Raw genomic sequence first — 20,576 nt, 5'->3', positions numbered from 1 at the left:
AATGCGAAAGTAACTCTGTCTGTTTGTCTGTTACGCTTTCCCGCTTAAACCTCTCAACCGATTTTGATGAATTTTGGCATAGACAATCTTTAGACCCTGAGAAAGAACATATTCTGTTGACTGTTCTACCTTTTGCGAAATATGTACCACGGGCGAAGCCGGGGCGGACCGCTAGTATTATATAAATTCGAAAGTTTGTGAGGAACATCCATCCATATTTGTAATTCTTTCACGCAAATACTACTGAACCCATTATCATAAAATTTGGTATGTAGGTAGCTGAAGATCCAGAATAAAACGTAGGTATTCCTTAAGGAACGTGAACTATACGGGTTTTCTTTAACAACGCGGGCGAAGCCGCGGGCGAAATACTAGTAAACTATATTTTTGCATTCTTTTCAGATCAATCAGTAGAACTATATTCAAAAGTAGAACTACCATGCAATATAGACTCATATCCCTCACCTACTATATCGTGGTATCACAATTCCACACGAATAACAAATTCTACCAAGATGGCGGATAATTCTACCATTTATATAGAAATGGTAGATTTTGACGATCTAGGAATGTATTCGTGTGTCGCTGATAATAGTTATGAGGTTTTGGTTGTCAATGCAACGCTGTCTGTTCATGATTTGGGTAAGAAATTGTTTTTAAATTATTATTGAGTATAAATATTTATACTTTCAAAATATGTTGCATAAACATACAGACATGGACAAAAATCTATACATGTTTGGAGGAGGAATCGGTAAAAATATATAAAAATGTAGTGTGGATATTTGAATAACATTTCCTTTGTAGTAAAATCAGTTAAAAATGATGCGTTTTCTTTTGAACAATTTACAGCGGCTCCAGTTATATCAAAGGAAACAACCAAAAAAATATCTCAAGAAGGAAACTCTACTATATTGACATGTAGGTAAGATTTTGTATTTTTCACGGTGTTAGGCATTTTTAGAACATTAATCTAATGCCTCCTCCACACTACTGGCGAAGTTCCTCGGCGAAGTACTCGGCCGAAGTTGACTGAAGTCCGCGGTGCTACACTACACACTCGTTCAACTTCGCGAGGAGCGCATACGGTCATATTCAGAACGAACTTCAGGTAACTTCGTGCCCTTTGACTCGGGCGCAAAAACCGACAACAAACGGAAGTCGGCCGAGGCGAGGTAAAGTTGGACGAAGTAAGCCGAAGTAAGCCGAAGTGCCTCTCTACATTATTCTATTCGTCTAACCTCGTTCAACTTCGCGAGTAGTGTGGAGGAGGCATAACAGGATAGTTTCACTAGCATATTACTACGAAACTTTATTTTTTTTATGATAGACATTCTAAGGATATTCTAAGACAACTAAAGTAATAGAGCTTACCTTTAAATGTAAATATGCTAGGTTGTTGTCTTATATAAAAAAAAAAATCAAAAATATACTGGGAAAAAAAATGTTTAACTTTAATAATTTTAAAAATTTCAGCTTGTTACAAGGTAAACCAGAACCAACAATAACGTGGCAATACAAAAGCCATAATTCGAGTGAATTTTCAAATCTGCCTAGTGATGTATCTATTATCGACAATAAGATAATGATATTGAACGTTAGTATCGATAGTGAGGGGATCTATCGATGTGTGGCGGAAAATATTATTGGCAGAGATGAATATTATATGGAATTAGTTGTACAGTGTAAGTATCTTTTGCCTTTTTTGTGTATGAATGTTTTGTTTTCTAAAATAAACGGAATAAAAGCGATTTTGAATATTTTTTCATTACGAAAAATAATTCCATATTGTCTGGTGTAGTTGGGAGATGTGATGGATATAAACATCTTAATTTTTAGTCTAACATTCGATTTTTTATCTGTCTTACAGATGCTCCAAAACTGCTGTATCCAGAAGAGAAAAATGACTTGCAATTGAAAGTGGGGAATTATCTAAAATTGAGCTGTAATGTGACTGGTTCGCCTAAACCAGTCGTGGTGTGGACTAAAAACGATCAACCAATAGTTTATTCTAGAAATATGTATGTTGGCTTTTGTTGGGTACATGAATTGCTTATTTTTTGCAAAAAAAAAGAATATATGACGATTTTTTTTTAAAGTGTGTTTGAAACGAAAACAGTTTATTTTGAATATACTATTTTAGCAGTAGTATTTTTACAAGCCATATATTTGCAGTAGAACTATTTTGTATTGCATTGGGCTATTTTTGACATAATAAGTATGGTTTTGTTGGTCAAAGGAGTAATTAATTATCTACAAATTTAGAAAATGTATTTTACTATACATACTCACATTTAAAAAATTTGAACTTCTAGATATCTAAGCGAAGACAACGAGCTGTTAATAGCAAATGTATCTCAATATGACACAGGTATATTTTCCTGTAAAGCTGTTAGTACTTTGGGTTCTGTGGCCAGGAATTTCACTCTCAATGTGTATGGTATGTATAACAATGTTTTTTACTTATTATTAACGCCCATTTCTGTTTTTATAAACTCACAAATATTTATTTATTCACTTAGATTTCTTCTAGAATAATTTTAAATCGTCATAAAATAGTTTTACCATTTACCACCGATTAGTTAAACCTACATGGATAGAAACATATTAACATAACAGAATAATGTAAAAACGCCTCTATGCTAAGTATGTACGACATTCATAATTTCTGTTCACGCATAAATTTCTCCACCATCACTATAGAGAAGCCCAAAAACCACTCTACTTATACCCAAGAAGTAGAAGCTATTAAAAGGGCATCTAATGGAGTTGCAATTCTATAAACATAAATATTTCTATAAAAACTGATACGGCAAGAAATAACGGGTGATTTTTTAAGAGGTATAGGATTTGATTTTCAAAATTAACTCAAAAAATTTGAAAAATTTGATGTAATCTATAATGGAATCGATAGAACGATCAATATAATTTAATGTTTGAAGATGATTTCATGCAAATGCTGGCCGCGGCTCCGGTTTAGATGGCCCATTCGCAAGGCCCAATTTCGGCACACTCTCTAAAACATATCGGCTGGTATATCACGAATAAATGCTTCAATATTGGCTCCCAGTGCGTCAATCGTTGCTGGTTTATCCCTGTGGGCATAAAAAATAGTCCAAAGGCGTAAGATCACACGATCTAGGCGGCTAATCGACGGGCTCAAAACGTGAGATAAACTGTTCACCGAAGGCGGCTCTCAATTGGGCTATTGTTTCGCGTGCCGTGTGGCATGTGGCACCGTCTTTTTGAAACCACATATGAGGCATGTCCAAATTTTCCATTTTGGGCAAAAAAAAATCGCCAATCGAAGAAGTGCATCGCGCACTTCTTAACCGACTTCACACTCTCTTAACCGAGCTTGCATTTTGATAGTAAAATTCAATAATTTGCAAGCGTTGTTCGTTCGTAAGTCGATTCATGGTTAAATTATAGACCAAACTGAACAAGTTTGATAAAGACACAAGACACGATTCACGCGTGATCTATCAAAAACAGTATTGCCAAAAAGATACCAGCAAAAAAATCACCCTTTATAAAAAAAAAACTATGTACTTACATTTCGTTCCTTTTTACGCTTTAATATTTTCACAGAAGCCCCAACAATCCACTCTACCAATAACCAAGAATTAGAACTACTAGAAGGACAACTAGTAGAGTTGCCATGCTCTGCTCGTGGTGTTCCCACACCTACAGTGTGGTGGCAACACAATGGGAATAATATTACTAGCCGAATATATGTGGACGAATATGGGATTAGGTAACGAAAAAAGTTCTCGAAACTTCTTTAATTATGAGAAATTTTTAAATAACAAAAAAAATCATTAGACGGGATTCGAACCCGCGTCTTTCGCCTTTCCTTCGAATCCCGCGTAGCGATCGATCTTTTCAATTCTTAAAAATTTCTCATTTATAAAGCACTAGCTGCGCTCCGCGGTTTCACCCACGTGGCTCCGCTTCTATTGGTCTTTAGATTAGCGCGTTCAAATAAACAAACAAACCTTTCATCTTTATAATATTAGTATAGATTTGCATGCTATTAAAAAAAACTTTATCAAATTCTTTATTTATGTTTACTGATTATTTTACGATATACCTACGCGATTTATGCTTTGATAATAATTAATTATTTCCTAATTTCAGATTTGTTGCGAATTTAACAGATTTTGGTAATTATTCGTGCATAGCAAGCAATTATCACGGCACAGCTATTTTCAACTATACACTCTATGTTTGGAGTAAGTACTATTATTTCACTTATAATTATTTTAATTACCTTCCTTATAAATTCCTAAACTCTGTACTTATGTTAGTTACACTTTTACAACTAAGCTGCTGGACTGAATTTGATAAAAATTAACAAATACGGTAGTTTGAAACTTAAGAAGGAGCATGGATTTTTTGCAGTATTGTAATTGGTCATGTCCAAAGCAGATTTCATTATTTGTAAACATTCTACATGTATAATCCATAATGTTCATAATGTTCAAACCATAATATAATTATTAGGTATGACGCCGTTCGTTTTTCTCGTAAATAAAAAATATTTTGTGTTGTATAACTAAAAATATTATATACTAAAAATATTCCTAATAAACTATACTAACTACAGACTAAATATAATATTAAATAAATAAAGTTTTGTCACAGTGCCGCCATCTATAGTTCCACCGCTCGAAGAAAATAAGAATGTTCTAGAAGCAAGTAACGTGACGTTATCATGTGATGCGATCGGTTTCCCCATACCGGATATATCTTGGGAGTTTAATGGGGAAATGTTGACGGAAAATGCTACGGAAATTAGGTAATTTTATTCGTTAATTAATTATGATAGGATCAAATATGGGGTAAATAGTTAAGTTAGTGTTATATTTTACTTGCCCATCCAAAGTACCACACAATTACCATCACATGGGCACAGCAACCCACAGTTCGCATGCCAGGTAAACATGAACAGTAAGGCTGGTTGCAGAGCTTGGCCGACCATAAAATATATTTCCTCATTCCTGTTACCAAATATTAAAAAATTTGGTGTTTGCAGCTAGACTAATTTAATTTCATAATATAAAATGATAAATTGAAATCAGTCTTATCATTTTGTATTATGAAATTAAATCAGTCTCTGACTGCAAACACCACATTAGGTAATTATTTTATGATATTATAATTCTATAGATTTACGTAGTTATATATATTGACAAAAGTTACGGAACCACAAATCCAGAGGTTTTATTTATTTATTTATTTATTATGGCTCATTAGCAGTTGTACATCGATGAATTCACATAAAAAAATATGAGGTCGCTGCAGTTTCAAATTAATTGGCAAAAAAAATACCGCGAGATGGATCTCTATTCCCAGTATACATATTATATTATTAGTGCTGATTTACACAGGGTCAGTAACTGACTACAAATTCGAGACAAATCAGTGCTGACCCGAAAAAAACCCTGTGTAAACAGATTTGAAGTCAGTACAGAGACTTGAAGTCAGCGCTGAGTTGAATATTCGGACACGAATATTTTAAAGTCAGTTGGCGCCCCCGGCCACCCGCGCACCCTCGCGTCAGCCAAATAAACCCCGTGTAAACAGACAAGTCAGTGCGTGGTTAGTCACTGCCGCTGCGTTGTAGAGTGACCACGATTTTTTCGCTGGTTAATACCTTAATACCTACATTAATATGAACAGTACTGTGCTCCTTAAATGTAAATAATTCAGGAGCCTATTTTTTTAAATTAACTTTTTCCTTCCAGTTTCAACAATATTGGTAATTTGTACATACAAAATGTTAGTTCAGATAAAGTGGGCGAGTATGTATGTGTGGCTGAGAATATCGCTGGATTTGATGTCAAGAGATTTGTACTTGATACACACGGTAAGTTCATTAATAACTTAAATAATTTGTACAATAGAAGTGTATCTCTGTGATTTCAATTTGACTGATTTACAAGCTCATATTTTAATTAGACGTTACTTAAATGAATAAAAAAAACGTTTTTTGACATTTTTTCGGATTTCTGTTTATACGGACTAAAGAAATATTCATCTAACTTGTGTGCAAATCGTATTTTTGTAAATTAGAAAATTAAAATACTTTACAAAGTGCTAATTACGAATACTTAACAAAATTTATTTTATTTCAGAACCGCCAAGAATAATATCGAATAAGTTAAAAGAATACATAGGAATAGAGGGTAGAGATACCGCTATAACTCTATCATGCAAAGCTACGGGCAAACCTCGACCTTATGTCGTGTGGATGAAGGATAAATATTATTTGGACAGAGGTTAGCTAAATCTACCCTCATCTTTTGTGAAAAAATTTAATCTTGTTTTATATGTGTCTTTGTCTTATCTGTCTTTCGAGATAAAATTAAAGGTTATTTTGCGAAATTTGTTTTTATTTACTTGAAAAATACGTAATGAATTGTAATTTGTAATGAAATTCTTAAACTTTCTTAAACGATTTTGCATATTCCATTTTCAGGGGTGAAACAATTGTCACAAGTAACTGCACAAATTCATGAATAAAATTATTACACATATTTTTTATATAATAGCTACCTCCAAGTTAATAAAAATATTAAATATTTATCTTTATTTAATTTTCTAATATTTGAAAGGAATCTAACCTTTAAAAACTTTTTTTTTTGTATTCACTTTAGATTCCCGTTACAATATCGACAGTGAGGGTAGTCTAACAATAAATCTACCCTCAGCTGAAATGAGCGGGAACTACACTTGTATCGCAAGGAACTATCTAGGAAACGTCACTGAAAATGTTAAGGTGAACATTTATCGTAAGTATATGTATTTTTAAGGAATTTGTTCCAAAAAAAATCACACAACTCAAGCGTAACGATTAATGAAATAATGACCTAAATTAGTATACGAAGGTATATAATATGGGATACTTTTTATCTATAACTGTTACTTACCAGTACATACCTACATCGGATATGATGTTATTTTTGAACAACCTTAAATCACCTGTTCTTTTTCTTCTCTAATGATCATATCTGTTTTATTTGTAAATTTATAAATACTGTTAGTCGACTATACGACTAATACGACTTTAATTAAACATTTATAGTAACCAAATAATTGTATTTTTGTTATAGCCCTACCAATAGCACAATCGGACGAAGCGCTAACAAAAGTGACGTTAGAGGAAGGAAAATATGCAAAAGTGGAGTGTCCAGTGAAACATGCAGAAGAAATCAAATGGTATAAGGTTCGATGGTTTTGAAAATAATTATAACATTTGGAGTTGTTGATTGATTATACATTGAATTGAAAAAAGAGTTGATTATACATTTTGCTCTTTCTATATTTAATATTTTTATTTGGTTTGACAAAAGTCAAAATTTTTAAGGCTGCGATTCGCTTGATTCGCTATGAAGCGATATGATTGATTCCTTACAAACGCATCCCTCAGTCCGCATCTTTGCACATCGTCTAGTGGAAAAGCACACTAACTGTGACTACAAAAGGATTATATCGATCAGTTGAGAAATTTAAATATTTGATTTAAGATTTTGAATATTTTCATTACGCAGCAATTGGATTAAAATAAAACAAATATGCCAAGAATTAAAAACCTCCGATTTTATAGTTTAAATAGTCCATTGTTTATTCCCTAATAGGAATAATATTAATTTTTTGTCCTTCAATAGCACGGCACGCTAATATCAATAGGATATCTCAAATTCCCAAACGTATCACGCTCACACTCCGGCACATACTCATGTATAGTGTCCAACACAGTGGGTTCCGCACATTCCAGCGGATCCAGCGTGAGCGTGGAATGAATTTTCACGCTAACTCTGGAATGAATTAACCCACTGTACAGAACGCAAATAAAATCTTAGTGCAGTTATAATGTTGATCATTATCAAGTTATTTATAAACGTGGTTTGGTTATTATAAAAGATATTTAATTACGATAAACCCATTTTTGGAATTTCGTTTAAATATATGATGAATCAAATCAAAAAAAGCTTTAAATTATCCTGTTTCTTTGTTGATTAGGACGGCACGCTAATATCAACAGGATTTCTCAAATTTCCGAACGTATCACGTTCACAATCAGGCACATATTCTTGTATGGTGTCCAACACAGTGGGTTCCGCACATTCCAGTGTGAGCGTGGACGTAGCGTGGGCGCCACGCTTCCACGCTAACCCGGGGAAACATGTAGAGGAGACTAAAGGGTGGGATTGGTATTTCGATTGTGAGGTCGATGCGAAGCCGAGTGCTAAGGTATGTATGAAAACATATAAGAAAAAATCTATAAACTACAAAATAATTAAAACGTTATTGTAATGGCTTATGTATTAGTATTGTTGTAAATGGCTCCTGAAAAGCAGTTTGTAAACTATATTAGGAGCCTGGGTCACAGAATAATAACTAGTAACCATCGTTACCTGGGTCAATAAGTGTGTGTAATATAAAATGGTGTTAAATAAATGATTTATTTAGTTATCTACAACCTGACATAAATAGCACGTAAAAGGTATATCTTTTTATTATTAATTTCGATCATTCAGCCTTAAAAAATTACTTGCTGTTTAGATAATGTCGCATGGCGCAACGTCTGTTATTTGACTTCAATTTCAGAGTCTGAAATAATCTCATAAGAATTATAAAAATGTCACAAATGTCTTTGATTTATTTTCGCTTTCTTGTATATAAATATTTATTTTCAGACAAAATGGCTATTTAACTCAAAGTTATTACTTGGGGAAGATCGGGACAAACTTGTAGTACTAAATATAAAAACACACCACGCGGGCGAATACAAGTGTATTGTTAGTAATGAATACGGTACCGTGAGTAGGGAGTTTACTTTAGGTGTATTGGGTAAGCAAAATTAATTATTTTTATTGGGCTTTTTTCTATTTCGAAATTTTACTTACAATCTGTAAGAAATATAAGAAGTTTCTTATGTACAAAAGGTATAGTTATTATTCCTTAATAAACAAAAATATGCGGGAAATGTCACTTTGACATTAAACCTGACTAAACCTTAAAAAGTAACGTTAAATAATTTGCAAAATTTATGCAATTTTAATAATTCGTTACTGTACTAACAATCTAGAAAAGTTTTTCAAACCATCTTAATTGATTTACTTTTTGAAATAAAGTTAGGAGAAATGTTTTAAATGCTTTTTCATCTACATAATATATCAAGCTATATTTATTTTATTTTATTAGAAAATACAGTCATAAATATTTATATATTTTAGTCCCGCCTTTTATATCGGAGTTCGATGTATTAGATGTACAATTGAAGGAAGGAGCAAATGCAACACTTGATTGTAACGCAAAGGGCGTCCCCGAACCAAATGTTACATGGAGTTTTGAGTAAGTTAAAATAATAACTGCGTTAAAAACAACCGACTTCAAACTTGCACTTGCAAAATTTACAAATACCTACAGACAAAAATGCTCATAAAATAAAAACTACTGGGCCTATCCGAATAAAATTTTTATGGGACCAATTCGACACCATCCCGCATCGAACAAAAAAAGAATCACGTAAATTGGTTCAGAAACCTCGGAGTAATCGGTGTACATACATAAAAAAAAAAAAAAAAAAAACATACCGGCCGAATTGATAACCTCCTCCTTTTTTTTGAAGTCGGTTAATAATACTGTTTAATGTTATGGTACTACCATAATTTAATATTAATATTATGGTGGTAATACCATAATTTAATATTATGGTGTTTTAAATATTCAATTTTAAGTTTTTTTTTGTAACTAGTAGTTTGGCTTTAAATTTTATTTTGGGAATATTATTATTAATTTAAAACAATCATTGGACGCACTAAGAGTATTCTATTTTAACTGGGGCAGTTGGCACCTTTGATATCTTAATTTACGTTATATTATAATTAGTATACGAATAAGTAATTTATTAATAATACACATTAAAATGTTCTCAATTCCACAGCATCAAAATTATCAGTTTTATTTATTTATTTTTATATTGTTATTAGTACTTGAATAATTGATTATTATTAATTATATACAATAATTTTCAGTAACACAAACTGGCACATCACAAACACATCGCTAACATCAACGTCAGTGACTCCAAAATCCGAGGGTACATTCCGCTGTGTTGCCCTCAACAAAGTCGGTGTTGCCCACTTAGTGTATAATGTGACGGTTGTCAGTGTCGCCAGGGTGAAGAGTATTGTGGTGTTTAGAAATGGGGAAGGAACTGATTTAGAGGGTAGTGTTGATGTTGCTGTAAGTTATAATTTTTGCTTTTTGGTAATATAATCGATGATTATTATTAATATTGTATTCGGTATTAATTTTATTGTTATGGTTACACAGTAGTTTTAATAGTTCTGTGTCACTGAAAAATAATATAGCTTATTACAAGTGAAAGTATATTCCAAATTGGTCTAGTCGCTTTTGAATGTACATTAGAACAAAAAAATAAACCTTCCTCTTTATACCATTGCATTAGTGTCAACTTCATACCATAAGTGACGACTTTATATCTATAGTGTTTAACTAGCTGGTGCGTTGTGCGCGAGCCCCTTTTGCCCCTGGGTTGAAGCAATAGGGCAGTCATTTGAAAATGCATCAAAATTCGCCGTCAATTTGTTATTATCTGCCAACAGCGATTCCAAAGTCAATCGGAAGTGATTATAAATTCCCCATTCAAATATTTTCTATTCCGGGGGGCTAACCTTGATATATTATACCATAAGTGACGACTTTATATCTATAGTGTTTAATAGAAAATATAACTTTTAGCTCAATTCAAACGTCAGAATAGCATGTGAAGCGAAAGGCAATCCGAAACCAACGATACAATGGTTTAAGCATGGCAATAAAATAAGTCAAAATGACAAGGGCGCTACTTACGCTGATTTAACGTTTGATAGTGTTGCCATCACACAAGCAGGAACATATGTATGTATTGCAGTGAATGAAGGGGGTATGGATGAAAGGCAGTTGAAGATAAATGTACTAGGTAAGTGCTATATTATTTAACTCTATTTTTAAAGCATTTTAAATTTTTTGGTTAAATAATGATAAAAAATAACAAACTAAATAGTTAATTTTCAAATTGAAAAAGTATGTACGTTTTAAAGACGCACATTTTATTTTAAATGAATCAGAAGATAGATGAAAAATATGCAACACAACATGGACTAATAAAAAATAACGTGATATGATTTGGTCATTTTTTAAATTTCATAAATAAGTAAAATATTATAAATTGTCTGCCATAAATCCTTTGAAACTGATTCTACTTTCTGACACTAGTTGTAGCTCTTAATAATATCAATGTAATTTTTTAGAGCCACCCACAATATTTAAAACGCTCTTCCGTAATGACAATACCACAGATAGCCCAATAAAATTAGAAGTAATGTCCGATCAATCTTTCTTCATGCATTGTCACGCATATGGCTACCCCATGCCAGATATCTATTGGTTCAAAGATGGCCTGCCTCTACGATTGTTCGATGACTCTATGGTTTCAAAGGAATATGGGGAAATTATAGCCGTGAATCGGGCAAGTGAAGAACATTCGGGGAATTACACGTGTGTTGCCAGAAACGGTGTGGGAGAAACTAGTGTTATTTATTTGATTGATGTTTTGGGTAAGAAATTTATTTATTATTAATTTATGTGGTAATTTTCAAAGGTATGAATTATAAAATATGGCAAATTATTGATTTTTTTTAATAAAGCACAATTTTCATGAAATTTTATAACTTATTATTATTATTTATTATTTCGCTCAGTTACAATTAAAAAAATCCTGACCATACCTGAATGTTCAATTTTAATAACTAATCTTAACATGACTAGGCAAAACTAACACAATATACCAAACAATATACAGATTACAGACACAAATCTAGTTTTTAAAAAAAGCAATAATACTAATTTTAAATTTAATTAATATATGTGTCTAGTCGCACCCCCACAACAAAAAGACAACACAAAACACGTAAACCTACTGTTTGGAAAGCCTCTAAATCTAACTTGTCCTGTTGAGGGAAAACCTTTACCCTACGTGATGTGGGTCAAACACCCATATACTGAGATAGCCGAAACTGAGAGAATTCATTTGATCAATGATAATTACACTTTGGTGAGTAGTCCTTTTTATTTTTATAAAGTAACTAGCTTACCGCCCGCGGCTTCGCCCGCTTTCTCTAAAAAGATTTGAGATTTAAATTATCCTATCTCTCAAGTTGGATCGAACTGCACATGGTGTGCGAATTTTATTATAATCGGTTAAGTGGTTTAGGAGTCCATTGAGGACAAACATTGTGACACGAGATTTATATATATTAAGAAGATGGTGCTATTGATGACACTTTTTTCTTACAAATAGAGCGTGTGTGCCAGGCACACGTGTCAGAAGTGAAACTTCTTTGGTAAGATTCAAAGATAAAAAAATCGTCGCCTCCATGATGTGGCGGTATTGCCATGACGCGAACTTGAAATTTTACTCTCAACGCGCCTAAAGAAGTTTCACTGGAGAAAAAGGTAAAACGTTTTTAATATCCAAGGAAGAAATGAGTGATTTTATTGTCAAGTAAGATTTTTTATTCCAGTACATATATACGACAAATAGTAAAAAAAAACTACCATTAATATATAAACTACCATTAAGGTTAAAATTTTTAACTTATTATTTTCAGTTAATAAACGATACTGAAGTTCTCGACACGGGCAAATATTCCTGTATTATGACGAACAAAGTCGGATCAACTGAGATAATTTATGACGTCATTATTGAAAAGCCTCCATCCATTGCGCGTAATATGGGCAATAATATAACAGAAAGACACGTGGTGCCTTTGAGACGGAGCATTGTATTGAAGTGTGAAGTGGACGGTAATCCACCGCCGAAGATTAGTTGGTTGAAGGTATTCTTATATTGTACCAGTTATTCTTATATCACCATTGTATATACATATTATAGGGAATCCCAGCCATGGAGTACCAAGTTCAAAAGAACTTGTAGTTTCGCAAACGGTGAGTACGTAAAAAGACTCGTAAAACTCTATGAAAACATAGAATTGAAGGAAATATTTTATAAAAAAATTAGGCGTCGTGATTTTTGTTTAATTATTTTTTAAGTAATCAATGTACGAGAATCTATAAGTTCCTTCGGGCTTAGTGCACCGAGGATAGAACACCCTGTATAGATTTATTTATTGGAAATTGAACTTCACGGCACGAAGTGGAGCAGACATCAGGATGTAATGGCGGCTCTATAGTAAAATAGTCAGCAACAGCTTCTATGTTCATTTCGCAGCAGATATCACGAACGATTACGAGCATCCTGAGAATTTGGAGCGATTTATAAATTCAATTATAGTTCAAGACATAAATCAAGTGTGAAGCTGCCACAATATAGGTACCACAAGTAGGTTGCTTTTCTACCAATATACGAGGATGTGTAGCGAGGAATGTGTTTGTAAATAACTAATAGTATCCCTATTCAAATGATAAACGCTTCAAACTGAATGAAGCGATATGATTGGTTTTTACAAACACATTCCTCGCACATTATTGGTGAAAAAGCACCCTTATCCCTGGATACCGATCTCACTGGTATGTGTAAATGAGACAATTTAAGAGTAGGTTTTTATTATATTATACCTACGCGTAGCCACCACCTGACAATATGTTATGTTTAACTCTGTTCTATGGACAATGAACAATGAACAAACAAAGTACGGAGGAATAGGTGGAGGTAGTTTACAAATAGCAATTTTTGAATGACCGTCAAGAAACGTCGGGAAAATAATATTATGAATAAATCGCGTTTAAAATCCGTTAAAAAGTCTTTAATTTCTAAATGAACATTAAAATATGTATTTTCTAAGTACCCATATCTTTTTCCACAATTTTCCAGGATATCCAAAAGCTCAGCGACAATCTACCCAACGTACAGAACGTACAAGGTCACAGTGTGCTAGCTGTGTGGAGTGCCAACACTCGCGACGCGGGCCGGTACATTTGTGTCGCGGAGAACGCAGCCGGCACGGCGCACCGGGTGTACGAGCTTGTTGTGAGAGGTGTGTGCTATTTGACAGATCACACATGACGTGACAGATCACACACAACATATTTTATCATACGCGATGTAATATAATATCATACGCGATAGCGATACACGCCTCATCACACATGATACACGAAAGATCACACACGACACACGCATACTCGTACGTACACCCGGCACTGCGCACCGGGTGTACGCGCTTGTCGTGTGAGTTGTGTGTTTGTATGTTTGTGTGTACCTACAGAAAAAAACTATTTGTGAGAACGCATTAAATTGTGCAGGTTGGATCTCCGCTTCACAATCAAAAAAGAACGCACGTGTTAGAAGTGAAACTTCTTGGCAAAAAGTATCAAAATCATCGCCTTACTCCATGACGTGACGGTATTGCCATGACGCGATCTTGAAATTGTACTCTCAACGCGCCTTAAGAAGTTTCACTTCAAAAGATAATTAAATATTAATTGTATTAAAATTAATGCTACAACATTAAAAATTAATCCTTCAGTGCCAGGCAAATGGAGCGCTTGGTCGGGCTGGGGCTACTGCAATGCGACCTGTGGACGCGGTGTGCAAGTGCGGTCTAGAATCTGCCAACACATAGATGATAGTAACCACACTTATGGTATGTTACCTTATCACTTTATACACTAGCTGACAATAATACAATGCTAACATAGACCTGAAAATATTTCTTAATTTTCCATTTTTTCCATCACATTTAATACGTTTAATTACTGTGCGTTCCTTACCACTTCAACTGCACTTTCTGACGACGCAATGTTAGGAAATGGCGTCGTTGGCCATATCAAAATTCTTGATATTTATAATCTACTAGCTGTTCCCCGCGGTTTCACCCGCATTGTTCTGCTCCTGTTGGTCTTAGCGTGATGATATATGTATAGCCTATAGCCTTCCTCGAAAAATGGGCTATGTAAGACCGAAAAAATTTTTCAAATCGGACCAGTAGTTCCCGAGATTAGCGCGTTCAAACAAACAAACAAACAAAACAAACTCTTCAGCTTTATTATATAAGTATAGATTAGAAATAGTGTATTCTTAACAACTTATTTATCTAATTCCTTTCAAATGACTTATTTTGCAGATAAGTCTAGTCAAACAGATAAGATTATTTTGGACGAATCAGCTTGTAAGGGCTCATCCGTAGAACAAAGAAAGTGTCAGATGCCGCCATGCGAGGTATTTATACTTTAAACTTAATTATTTATGGCAAGCAGTATAAATTAGTATTTTCAAGTTTAATGCAGACAAAAAATCTAAATTACTTTTTTAGTTTCCAAATGTATTTGCACCATACAAAAATATTTTGTATTATCTGTCTGGCAAAATAAAAAAATCTGTCTGGCATTAAAAAATTATGTGTCTGGCAAAATAAAAAAATCTAAAAACCACGTCTATTCATAATAAGCTTTTCAAATACAGATTGACAAATAGAACATCCATAACTGTTATAAACCCCTCCCCCTCATCAAAATAATTGAAAAATCTATTCGATAACTATAAAAAAAACTAAAAATCGGTTGTAACTAAAACTGTTTTAACTATTATATCTTCTTCTGCACGTTTTTATTTCTTTCTTATATGTTATATGTAATTTTATACCTTACTTATATCTATTATACTAATTATGTGTATTCACTCCTTGTATATGCAGTATCTACCTTTTTCAATCTTTTCAAGGTTGCCTGGAAGAAATCGCTTCAAAGCGATAAGGCCGCCAATTGTACGGTTAAGATTCCTTTTGTATGTTATTATATTTTCATATCTGTGCATTGTTCGATTGTCGATCAGAGACAATGACATACACACATCAGCCACCGGAACGAGACAACAGCCAAATTTAAACGTAACAATATAAATAAAGAAATATTCCCCAAGCCGACTGGTCCTCGAGGGGAATCAGACCACTACCCTCCACTAAAAAATTTTCTAACTAAACACAATGATTACAATACAGAAACTAAGACAAACAATAAAAACAGTATAAAAATTGGAACATATAATGTAAGATCCCTTTCATCCACCGAGAGATATCTCCAACTAATTTACGCACTTGAAAATATAGATTTTGATATACTAGGACTATCTGAAGTGAAAAGACTTGGTTGTAATATAGAAGAGTATCAAGATTATATTTTATGTTACATTGGCGAAACGAAAGGCCTTCATGGCGTTGGATTTCTGCTTAATAAAAAATATAAAGGAAATATACACAATTTCACTGGAATCTCCGAAAGAGTAGCTCTGTTACAGCTAAAGTTAGAACAGTTTACAATATCTATAATTCAGGCATATGCTCCTACGGAGACATCCAAGGAGGAAGAAGTCCAAACATTCTACAACGACATGGAAAAAGCACACCTTCTTGCTGGAGAGAATCTCATAGTAATGGGAGACTTTAACGCAAAAATCGGTCATCCTAAACCAGAAGAAAGACTGTGCATGGGAAGATATGGCTATGGGCAACGCAATAAAAGGGGACAACAACTAATAGATTATGCCATTGAACACCAACTATTCATCATGAACACATTCTTCAAGAAAAAAGAAAAGAGAAAATGGACATGGATGGCACCTAATCAAAAAGTTAAAAATGAAATCGATTTTATTATGACCAACCAACCCCATACGATCAGCAATATCGAAGTTCTCAATCAAGTCAGCTTCTCTTCTGACCACAGATTATTAAGGGCAACAATTACCATATGTCTAAAAACGAAAAGCAGGAGAAACTTCAAAAACATTATTAAAAGTCCTAAAACAGAAAACGAAATAGAATTATACAAAAACCGCCTGAGAGACAACCTAAAAGACACAAATATTAAACTTTCAGAAAATGTCCAAATATATTACGATTTATTGGAGAAACACATAAAAAGCAGCTTGTACAGTAACCCTATTCAAAAGAAACAAAATAGAATACTCACGGAACATACCCTACAACTAATCAAAAAACGCTCTGAATTAATACATACTAAAAATAAAACCAAACAACAGAAAAAAGAACTTACCCAAACACTTAAAACTACGAATACATTTAAAACTACGAATAAATCAATTAAATTAGACTATAATAAACATAGAGAAGAAATTATATCAAGGAATCTAAATACATATAGAAGTGCTAAGAGAGCTTATAAAGAATTGACCCTACAAAAGAAATGGATACAGAAACTGCAATACCAAACAGGCGAAACAAAGACAAGGAAAGACGTGATAGACCATGCGACGGAATTTTACAGAGAGCTATATAGCAAAAAAGAAAACGAGACAAAATACAAAAAATACAGTAGTGCGGACAACAATAAACACTCAATTGAACCAATAAGAGAAGAAGAAGTATACTCACAAATAAAAAAGCTTAAGAACGAGAAGAGCCCTGGACCAGACGGGTTGACAAACGAATCTCTTAAATTAGGAGCCCCCATTTTACTTAAACACTTAACACATCTCTTCAATATGATACTTGACACTGAAACAGTGCCGAAACAATGGTGTTCATCTGATATAATTTTGATATATAAAAAGGGGAATCCACTGGAAATAACTAACTATAGACCAATTAACTTACTAGCAAGTATATATAAACTCTTTTCTTCTATAATATTAAAACGAATTTCTAAAAAATTAACGACACACAACCAGTAGAACAGGCGGGTTTTTGTTCAGGTTTTAGTACAATCGACCATATCCATACTGTGGAACAACTAATTGAAAAATATGAAGAATATAATAAGCCTCTGTACATAGCCTGCATCGACTATAGTAAAGCTTTCGACAGCATTAGCCATAATTCAATTTGGAACGCACTAAAATCATCAAACGTGGAAGACAAATACATAAATATTATAAAAAGCATTTACTCCAACAGTACTAGTAAGGTAAAATTAGAAAAAAGAGGTGATCCTATTAGAATAGAAAGGGGAGTCAGACAAGGCGACCCTTTGTCGCCTAAACTTTTCATAGCTGTGCTGGAAAGCATATTTACTAACCTACAGTGGGCAAAATACGGCATTAGAATTGACGGAAGACATTTGAATCATCTCAGGTTCGCAGATGACATCATCGTATTCTCTGAAACGGCCAAACAACTAGAAGATATGCTACGAGAGCTAGATCAAGAAAGTGGTAAGGTAGGCCTACAACTAAATAGAAGCAAAACTAAAATCCTTACTAATAGCGTTAAAACACCTATCACCGTAAGCGGAGGCAATATCGAATATGTTAATAATTATATATATCTAGGAAAACAAATATCATTCAGTAGAACTAATAACGAAGAAGAGGTAGAGAGAAGAATAAATATTACATGGAAAAAGTTTTGGTCACATAAAGAAATACTTAAAGGAAACTATAGTATGAAGTTAAAGAGAACTATAATGGATACGTGTATCTTGCCTAGTCTGCTATATGGATGTCAAACATGGACCTACACAAGTAAAATTAAACAAAGATTAAGTACAACACAAAGGGCAATGGAGAGAAGTATCTTAAACATAAATATAAAAAACAAAATAACAAATAAAACAATACGACATAAAACAAAAATTTTAGACGCACTAACACACGCTTTGAAGTTTAAGTGGCAATGGGCAGGTCACATCTCTCGCTATACCGACAAAAGGTGGACATGGCAAATGCCAAATGGAAAGGACCAGCATTGGGAAAAAGAAATGTTGGACGTCCACTCAAAAGGTGGGCTGATGATATTATAGAGATTGCGGGGAAGAATTGGATAAATAAGGAATAGATAGAAACCTGTGGAAGAAAATGGAGGAGGCCTTTACTCAAACGAGATCCATACCTCATTAAACATAATTATAAATCATACTAACACTAATTAACTAGCGTAACAACATATTAACAATACTAACAATCATTTGAAATGTAAACTTAAGAGTTATGGAATAAATAAGGTTTTATTATTATAACTAGCTTCCGCCCGCGACTCCGTCCGCGCGGAAAAATTAAGATTTATTTTTTTTCTATGCATTTTTCCGGGATAAAAAGTATCCTATTTTATGCCCAGGATAATAAGGTATAATTATACCAAGTTTCATCGAAATCGAACCGTTAGTTTTCACGTGATGCCTTCACATACAGACAGACAGACAGACAGACAGACGGACAGACAGACAGACAAAAAATTTTTTAATCACATATTTGGTTTTGGTATCGATTCAGTAACACCCCCTGCTATTTATTTTTTCAATATTTTCAATGTACAGAATTGACCCTTCTACAGATTTATTATATGTATAGATTATCTGTGCATTGTACAATAAAGTGTTTTTGAAGTGAAACTTCTTTATCGGGGTTGAAAAAAAATTTAGTGTAACATTTTTCCGTTACGCGCCATCTTTTTCTTATCCCTACCATGCGTTATTCGACGTATTTCTGTAAAGTTACATATAGTAAATTATTTTTTTAAAAATAAGGTCATAAAGAAGTTTCACTTCTTACGTGTGTACACTAGAACACGCACACTTTTTATTTATTTTATTTATTTATTTAAACCCCCAGGAAAGTATCAGTGAATGGTCTCACTGGTCGCGTTGGTCCGTATGTTCCGCGACTTGCGGCGCCGCTACACAGGCGCGTACTCGCCGGTGTCGTGTGCGAGACTGTAGCGGGGATAATGTGCAGGTGAATATGATACAATGCCAATGACACAACAAATGACAAACACATGTACACACAAGACTCATAACACTCGATATTTGATAGATCACACATGACATGACACGTGACACACGACACTTGATGCGAGAAACATCACACATGACACGACACAAAGCATCACAGATACACGATACATGCAATAGCAACAGAATTCACACTATACACTCACGTCATGACACGCCTCACACGCTTGACAATATAGCACATATGCCACATGAAACATAAAACAAGTCATAGCACCACATACAGAAATAAACAATACATCACACGTGATATATGACTAATTCAAATTATATTTATTTGCAAGAATGTAGTTACAAATTACAGATGTTTTAATTTCAATATTATGTGGCTAATACATTCTACCTATCTATTGGGTGTGCAAAGATCATCACACTCATCACACATGAGACACAAAACATCACACACGACAAACAATATATCACACATCGCATAAGACAGTCAAAAAAACATCTCTTACTCGTGTATTTATTACAATTTTTCATTTTCAAATAAATAATAAATAAAATAAATATTTTTTTACATAATACTACACGCTGTAATTAATATTAAGCCTCACTGCATTGTAACACTAAACCACACCAGCACCACAAAACACTCGAACATTAAACCACATACCACACGACTCAATACAACTCTTATGGTACTATTGAATAATTAAATACTTATAAATATATTTAGATAAGGAGATGTCGTGGTCTACCTCCATGTCCTACACCCAAAAGGCAGCGACTGGAAAATGATGTTTTCAGCAGTGCGGATAACGAACATAATGGAGTAAGTTAAAATTTATTAT

At 33.6% G+C, this 20,576-nt stretch overlaps 1 protein-coding gene across 1 annotated transcript in view; it reads left to right on the top strand.

Annotated features, from left to right (window-relative positions):
- Positions 1 to 20,576, top strand: part of LOC123701184 (hemicentin-1-like) — a 33,157-nt gene that overhangs the window by 8,070 nt on the left and 4,511 nt on the right. Inside the window, exons 17-41 of the mRNA XM_045648580.1 lie at positions 403 to 642; positions 853 to 925; positions 1,477 to 1,685; positions 1,871 to 2,021; positions 2,316 to 2,440; positions 3,592 to 3,757; positions 4,141 to 4,235; positions 4,648 to 4,801; positions 5,751 to 5,872; positions 6,141 to 6,284; positions 6,663 to 6,797; positions 7,119 to 7,231; positions 8,029 to 8,259; positions 8,706 to 8,859; positions 9,246 to 9,363; positions 10,047 to 10,257; positions 10,777 to 10,996; positions 11,328 to 11,633; positions 11,952 to 12,130; positions 12,687 to 12,914; positions 13,910 to 14,072; positions 14,565 to 14,681; positions 15,162 to 15,256; positions 19,601 to 19,723; positions 20,462 to 20,557. Coding sequence (XP_045504536.1) covers positions 403 to 642; positions 853 to 925; positions 1,477 to 1,685; positions 1,871 to 2,021; positions 2,316 to 2,440; positions 3,592 to 3,757; positions 4,141 to 4,235; positions 4,648 to 4,801; positions 5,751 to 5,872; positions 6,141 to 6,284; positions 6,663 to 6,797; positions 7,119 to 7,231; positions 8,029 to 8,259; positions 8,706 to 8,859; positions 9,246 to 9,363; positions 10,047 to 10,257; positions 10,777 to 10,996; positions 11,328 to 11,633; positions 11,952 to 12,130; positions 12,687 to 12,914; positions 13,910 to 14,072; positions 14,565 to 14,681; positions 15,162 to 15,256; positions 19,601 to 19,723; positions 20,462 to 20,557 — 3,968 coding nt within the window. The remainder of the gene's footprint in view (positions 1 to 402; positions 643 to 852; positions 926 to 1,476; positions 1,686 to 1,870; positions 2,022 to 2,315; positions 2,441 to 3,591; positions 3,758 to 4,140; positions 4,236 to 4,647; positions 4,802 to 5,750; positions 5,873 to 6,140; positions 6,285 to 6,662; positions 6,798 to 7,118; positions 7,232 to 8,028; positions 8,260 to 8,705; positions 8,860 to 9,245; positions 9,364 to 10,046; positions 10,258 to 10,776; positions 10,997 to 11,327; positions 11,634 to 11,951; positions 12,131 to 12,686; positions 12,915 to 13,909; positions 14,073 to 14,564; positions 14,682 to 15,161; positions 15,257 to 19,600; positions 19,724 to 20,461; positions 20,558 to 20,576) is intronic.

This window comes from Colias croceus, chromosome 21, assembly GCF_905220415.1.
Source record: "Colias croceus chromosome 21, ilColCroc2.1".
NCBI lineage: Eukaryota > Metazoa > Arthropoda > Insecta > Lepidoptera > Pieridae > Colias > Colias croceus.
Note: the sequence above shows the minus strand (reverse complement) of the source record. Positions and strands in the feature narration are given on the sequence as shown.